The 7,627-nt window shown below is 40.3% G+C and overlaps 1 protein-coding gene across 4 annotated transcripts in view; it reads right to left on the bottom strand.

Moving 5' to 3' along the window:
* Positions 1-1,019: 1,019 nt before the first annotated feature.
* Positions 1,020-7,627, bottom strand: part of pax2a (paired box 2a) — a 29,294-nt gene continuing 22,686 nt past the window's right edge. Inside the window, exons 9-12 of one of the 4 annotated variants that reach the window (XM_028603750.1) lie at positions 6,693-6,908; positions 5,595-5,696; positions 4,043-4,129; positions 1,020-3,827 (exon numbers count right to left, since the gene is read on the bottom strand). In XM_028603750.1, the coding sequence (XP_028459551.1) occupies positions 3,751-3,827; positions 4,043-4,129; positions 5,595-5,696; positions 6,693-6,908 (482 nt within the window). In that variant the 3' untranslated portion in view covers positions 1,020-3,750. The remainder of the gene's footprint in view (positions 3,828-4,042; positions 4,130-5,594; positions 5,697-6,692; positions 6,909-7,627) is intronic. The other 3 variants (XM_028603749.1, XM_028603752.1, XM_028603751.1) reach the window with 3 other exon arrangements.

Genomic DNA, 7,627 nt, shown 5'->3' with positions numbered 1-7,627 from the left:
CAATAAGCGTGCCCCATTCTGCTGGTGTGTGTCTCTTCTCCTGTTGTTGTCATCTGGCCCGCTAAAGTAAAGATGAGCTTGACTGACAGATGCATCCGGGTTCACAGTTTATTGGTTTCTACGAGAGAGCCAGATATGCCAATTTAGACAGGGTAGTGACAAAAAAGTTCCCATCTAAATGGAATAATTTTACCACTGGGAATTCTCAGCTGGGAGAAGAAGGAGTGTTAGTGTGTGTGTATGTGTGTGTATGTGTGTTTTATCTTTTAACAAGCCCTGAATGACAAACACATAGGACAGTTAGGGGGCTGACAGAAACAGCAGCTTTTGATGCTTCACAGGGGATCCATGAAATAAACAATAGGCAGAGGAAGCAGGGAAATTGAATTACAACAATTGTGTGTTTGAGAGTAGAGAGTGCAGAGAGGAGGTGAGGCAGCAGCAGTGTGGTATGGCAGGATGAAACTGATGCATCATTAAATATACTGGAGTCAGAAGCCGGGGCAACGCTTTCCTGCCTTCCCAACTGTCCTGCTTCTTTGTTTTACCCTCTTCTCTCTCCCTGTCTTTTTTTATTTCTCTTTCTCCCTCTGTTCTGCACACACACACACACACACACACACACACACACACACACACACACACACACACACACACACACACACACACACACACACACACACACACACACACGTTAACATAATGCAATTGTTTCTTTTATTGTAGGCTAATTTCAACAGGATCATCATTATCATCATAATGTATATGATTTCTTCCGACATACACTAATACACACAAACAACATGCTCTGCATCTATCATGTCTTTTATATTTGAGAGCTGTAACCCGTATGAGTGCCTTCTGTAGTCCTGACTGTTCATAAAACCAAACATCAATATACCAGCAGCAGGAACGCTCCCCGGGAACCTTGAACTCTGAATCATTTTCTTATGGGGTTAATAATGAGGGGACACCGAGTCAACGACTGACATATAAAAGAATTTATTTCTCATGTGCACAAAAATAATTGGAACAGAACTGAAACAGAACAATGATTGAGGCCACAAGGCTTTCCGTATAGATTTTCACCAGAAATCCTTTTTATGTCCATGACACATCTCCTGTATCATCTTTACAACAGCAGAAGACCCATTCCTTCAGAGGTGCTCCGCTTCCTAAAGCAAAGACTCCACCTGAATGACGGTGGCTTGCACTGCCAGTGTTTCATTTTCAGATATGTCGAACTACACATAGACAGAAATAGGCAAATCCCAAGTGCAATATGTAGAGGATAGCTTCTCCAGAAGAGTAGAAACACAGTCTGTTTCTACGTTATCCGGTGCCCTCAGCAACAACAGCTAAATTTCATCTCGGATGCCCTGCCCTAAAGAGTTGTGTTGGTAGAGTGAGTGGAGGGAGGGAGGAGAGATGGATGATGGTAATAAGTGTGGATGTGTTTCTATACATGGAGGCACAGATTACTGTAATTTGGATTAACATAATGATCACAACATCTACTAACAGCAAACAGGACAATATCTTTGATTGTTGCCAAGGACTTCAGTTTGATCGCATCTTTATTTAAGGGAATTGGTGGAGCAAAAGTGAAATGAGAAAGAAACCATTTCACACCGGAGGTCTTTTTACTTGTTAACTTTTATGCTGTTCTCCATGGGGATTACTTAATCTGAGCCCAACAACAAAAGATGTTACAGAAAGCCATTTAACTCATTGCATAGTGACATAAAACATTATCATGACATTATCATGAAAACAAAATAAAATGACAAAGACAACCTATGTGATGTTAGCATCTGAAACCTGCTACTACAGTATATGTAGCCACAGGTTATATAGTGGTTGTGCTTTTCCTCATAGCACAACATTACATTAACACACAAATGTAATGCATGTTTTTTTTTCAGTCTGTATATCTACAAAGGGAGCCAGTACATTAGTATGATCCTGGAATGGTGTGTGTGATAATATTTACAGAGAAGAATTGTCTTCACGTTATTCACAAATCATTCTACAAAGCAGCATTTTGTTGCAACTGATGGAGTATTGAGTCATTGAATTTCACCTTTTTCATTACAGTCATATGCATCATGTTGTTCGCCTGTTGAGTTACGACATACATGTTCAGTGTTGACTACTTATTTAAAAGATAATACTGATTTATTTATGCATACATATACTGTAAATAAAATATTAAATATCAAACTAAGTCTTTGGCAAATGTAGTTAAAAGTACATTCACAAAATATTTTTTCCAAAAAGCAAACTGAATCAGTATTTCTTTTCAGTCCCAATGGAGAGTAGAACATAAATCAAGGAGGGAGGTGAATATGTGTTTGCAAAGGCAATTAATTTTGTTGAACAGGCATGAATTTACATTTAAAAAAAACAGGTTTGTAAGGCAATTGTTGAAGCTAATTTACAGTTGGTTCGCTCAACTGCATACAGCTTTCTAAACTGTGTAGGCATCTAGTGGTATGACTAAGTAGCTGAATGGATTATAACCCAGGAGAATTGAATTTGTTCATGTAGCCATAGGGCTATGGCTTACAAACTCCTCAGAAACTCGAAAGCATCGCTTTTACTCAGAAAAGGATGTTTTCACAAAAACATGTCTGTCTGTCTGTCTGTCTGTCTGTCTGTCTGTCTGTCTGCCTGCTTTGTGTTTTTAACGCCTACACTTTCCAACATAAAGTATCAACTTATGTCTAAAATTGGTAGGTTAATTCAAATTAATTTTAAGTGAATGTACCAAATAAATTAACAAAGCTGCGGTTATAGTGCAAAAAAAGAGCAAAGGATGATCATGCATGGACATGGACATGACTGGGAAATTAGGGAAATGTGACAACTACTCTGAAAGAATCTTTGATAACCTTTTTACATTAAAAAATAGTGACGAAAAAAAATAATTTAAAGTATTTAAAATTCTGGCGAGGCCATTTTGTGGTCACCATGTTTTTAATACTTTGCAAAATGATTTACATTTTTACATCTGATTGTTTGCCACAGGGAGTGTGATGTTGCCATTGGTTTATGTAGGGTCAGTAAACGTTGTAGGACATGCTGTGTTTATCTGATAATGTACGTGGGACAAGAGAAATGGGAGCAGAAGATGTAGTCAAAGCACCAGAGCAAAGCCCTCCCTACAGTGTGGAGCCACAAGTGTCAAAGATGCCTAGCAACACTGGTTCAAGTCGCTGCATCATCAAGCTATGGGACCATTGTCATCTCCCCTGGACCTTATCTCTCTAGAGCAGAACAATACTGCAGTTCATCACAAAAAAGCAATGTGAGGATCCATGAATAAAATAACAACAACAACAGCAACAAAAAAACAAAAATAAAAACCCACAACATTGTTTTCCACATGGTATTCTTCACACTGTTTTTCTTCAATTTATATTTTATAATATATATATATATATATATATATATATATTTATATAATCTCTTAAAGTCATTCTGGAAATGTTCGGGCCTGTGAGAGATTGAGGGCATGATGGGTGAGTTCTGAACGCCCACGAGCCCTTTTGACCCAAAGTTTGTGACGCTGAAGCTGGGCTAGATGCACCGGCGTCGACCTCGCCGATCCTTCCTCCACATCACGTAACATCACAGGGTTTCCTTTAGGATTCCCCCTTGCTTCCCTTTGACCTCAGTGTTTCTTAGACGGGGACAATATGGAGGCCGAAGCCCTGGCCCTGCAGTTTGAACTGGTCTCCATAGTAACTAGTGGCGGTCGTAGGCAGTGGCAGCAGTGGGAGGTGCGGAGCCACGGGATGCGGCACTATAATAATAAGGGGAACCTGAAAGTTAACAGAAGAACGAGCCGTTGGAAACCACGAAGTCAAACATCATGTAAGACGTGTGTAAAACTCCAAAGACTTTTTATTATTATTATTATTATTATTATTATTATTATTATTATTATTATTATTATTATTATTATTATATTATTATTATTATTATTAATGTTACAGTATGTTTAAAACTTTTTGATATATAAGAGAAAGTTGCTTACTTAGTAATGCTGGATTGCTGAACCGCCATGCTTCGTTGTAAGTGGTGTACTGTGGATGAGAGTAAGGGTTTCCAGAAAAGTCCCCTCCTAGAGAACAAATCAATAAAAACAAACATTAGCAAAGAGCTAACAAACTGAAATGACTGACATTTTTTTTATATAAAAATTACCTTTACCACAAACATACATTGCAGTTACATTACAATCTTGTCTCAAAATAATGTTTCTGCTGTTTATCCTGGCTGCTTGTATAGATTGTCTCCACAGTCCCTTCAGGTGAATTGATTGTTTTATTAATCCTCTGTTAGTCTTTAGGATTTTCTCTATTCTTTCCTTTAGTTAGGGCTTCTGTGCTTTCCCCCTACTGCTTTTAAGCGATGATGCTTCACTTTAAAACTCCCTATAAGGTTCTCTGAGACTCTCATTCGCTCTTTGTCCTCTCTGTGCAGGTCGTGGTGGAAAGGACAGGACGCTGAGGGGATGTCAGAGAGCGATGCTGTGGGTCCACAGGTTTCCTTCTTTTACGAGACTATAAAGGCTGGGTTTTATATGAAGCTGCTGAAGAATGGCCTTTGCTTTAACAGTGTTTGGGGCCAGTCACTAAATCTTTCACTACCAGATGACAAAAACTACAACCTCTGGATTAAAAAGGTAGCTGTGCTTTTGTGCTTGTATGAGTATATCCATAGACACTCTCCAGTGGCATATAAACCAGTAATGCATAAGTAATTTTCTTAATTTCAGATATCAGCTTTTACCTCCCATGTACATGTTAAAATGTTACCCTCATGCACACTGAGCTCACTTGTAAATACTGCACGCCTGCTTTGATTATTGGTCAGTGTGAAAGGAACATGTCTCAGAGCAATAAAGGGAATTGTGTTTTCAGTTGTTTGGAAGAGAGATCTACACATGCTGGCAGCTATAGCATCCCCACTGCTGGTCGTGTAACTCGAGCTCATCCCTGAGAGAGATAGTGATTTAAATATTTACAGGCCCTCCACGCCTCTGTGTTTTGACCCTTAACTGTTTGCTGTGAACCTGAACTGCAGGTTAAGTAGAGGGGAAAGAGATACGGTCTACAGCCCTGGGTGTCCGGGGAGGCGAGGAGAGGAGCAAAAGCAGTGTTTATTGACGAGGCTGGTGAGAGTGCGCTGTGTGGACACGGCGAGGGTAATGAGCGCTGGGAGCTGGAGTGTAACTGAGAGGAACTGTCCTATCACACGGCCACTGATTGTGGTGATCGCCTATCGAGTTCATCTAATGTCCTCGTCCGCAGATGCTAACCACGCGCTAACCGCAATCTAACAAAGCTTTAACAAGCTCGCTTCAATCCTTTGAGTCAAGAGCAATGCTTTAAAGTTTCTTCAGTATCTCAAATGTGTTTTTGTATGTGTTACATGCATACTGTTAAAGACATCACAGAAAAGCATTACCACTTGTTTAACTTAAAGTGACCTCAACAAGATCAACTGAAGGGGACTACCTGCTGAAAATTAAACCTGTAAAAGTCAAATTAATGGCATCGTAAAAAGGGAGTAGTGCCACCTACCAGGAACCATTCCAGCGAGTGTGGAGGTGGGGTAGCTGCCTTGTCCTGTGGGGGGGACATGAGGCGGGTAGCCAGGTAAAGTGGTACTGGCCATGTCTCGACCTGCAGATACACAGGAGGAAAATTATTACATGGATGCTTGAACACAGAAAAGTTGAAAATGAATGTATATTTTAAAAGCTTTAATTGCTGGTAAAGCATAAAAACATAAGTTTTCTTTTTTATGGGTAAAAATAATTTTTCCCTAAATGCTGCAATCATGATATTCATATCATGAACAAGAAACATAGTTCACAAATGCTTAAAATGACCACAAACATGTAAAATGTTGCAGCATGTTACATGAAGTTGCTTGTTGTCTATCCATTGGTGTCTATCTGAACTGCTAATACAGTCTGGGGTTGCAAGGGGTTGGAGCATGCATTGGGTGAAAGGTGCAACCCTGGGCAAGTCACCAGTCTTTATCACAGGGTAATTTGAATGTTAATTTGAGGAAAGTTACTTAAATTGTTTTTTATTAAATGCTCCAATCAGAGACTGACAGAGCTGTAAGATTAATATACCAAAGTCCTAAGCAGCTTTTATAACTGACAGGAGCATCGGGCCAATGAGAGCTCTGTCTGCTCCACATTCAGTCCTGTAATTAACAGTGGCAGCATCAGGTCTGGCTGGATGAATTGGCACACAGGACAGGGACATAAACAGCATCAGCCCTACGTCTCTGCCTCTGCCTCTGCACCCCCCCTCTTTAAGCCTCCTCTGGCCCTTCAGACCTTGGGCCTGTCATGAGGCTGGAGGGACCTGGAGGCCTTTTGTTAACCCGAGAGACGAGCAAGGGGTCAGAGCTGGAGAAAAGCAGGGTGGAGTGGGGGAGAGAGCAGTCACTGTTAATGAGCAGTAAACAGTTAGTGCTTCTGTATGCATAACAGAAGGGTCACAAAGCATGATGGGATTGATGGCTTTGCAACGTGAAAGGCAGACGCTTTAATTTGGTGTATGTTTAAGTTATTAAAAATGAACACAGAGGTAAATCGACTGAAAAGAGTGAGCTTGATTGGGGTTTGATCTGGCTACAGGGCCTTATGGGTAAAGTTGTACCTGCTATAAAGGGCTGGCTGGCATACTGGCTGTAGCAGTGGCCGTGGGCATGGGCAGGGTAGCTGGGAGTAGAGGCATCTACAGAGAGGCTGGACTGGTGGGACAAGATGTCAGCTAGAGTAGAGTCTTCAACAGAGGAGGGGGTGAAGGGGGCAAAGGATGCCTCATGGGGCTCTCGCTTTACACACATGGAAGGTGGATATGATGGGTGAGAGTCTGCCAGGTAGAAAGAAAAGAAAAAGAAAAAAACTAGATATAATGTAAACATGCAACCCCACACATACAGCATACATTCACTTCAGTCACTCAGATGTATGGAGGGATGAATGTATAGCTTTCTTAATGCCCAAATAACCAAAAGGAAAATTTTAGTGCAGAGGGCAAAACAAATCAAAAGCGTCACAGCAGAAGTTTGTAGATTTGTCATGCATATAGCTGACACTACCACAGGGAAATAAATCAAACAGAGACAGGACTCCAAATCCTTAACAGATTTATGGTATGAATTAGAGGAAGCCTAAAGGATGAGTAACACTACAAGAAGTGCAATTGCTTTTACAGTATACATTTACTTCCTATCTTTTACCAACTCAAGACCAGACATTTTGTATGACTTCTGAATAGATAAGCAGTCTTAAGCAGTTGATTTGTTTTTTTGCATAGCATATAATAATAATAATCTCATATGCACCCAGCAGTAATTCATTCAACTAAGTGGAAACACCAGTGAAATGTTGCAACAACACATTGCGCCTGATCAATCAAGCTCAAATACGTAAAAAATTTCCCCAAGGTTTTGGAGAAAACAAACAACATAATCTCACGGCTGCTTTCTCACAACAAAATCACTCCCACAAATAACCAAACAATCGACTCGCAAACAGTTCAAAACTCTACACTTTGATCTAATTTGGCTGATGAGTCTTGGCATCTTT

This window comes from Perca flavescens, chromosome 17 (genome assembly GCF_004354835.1).
Source record: "Perca flavescens isolate YP-PL-M2 chromosome 17, PFLA_1.0, whole genome shotgun sequence".
Taxonomy (NCBI): domain Eukaryota; kingdom Metazoa; phylum Chordata; class Actinopteri; order Perciformes; family Percidae; genus Perca; species Perca flavescens.
The sequence above is the reverse complement of the archived record's forward strand: the minus strand, read 5'-3'. Positions and strand labels throughout refer to the sequence as shown.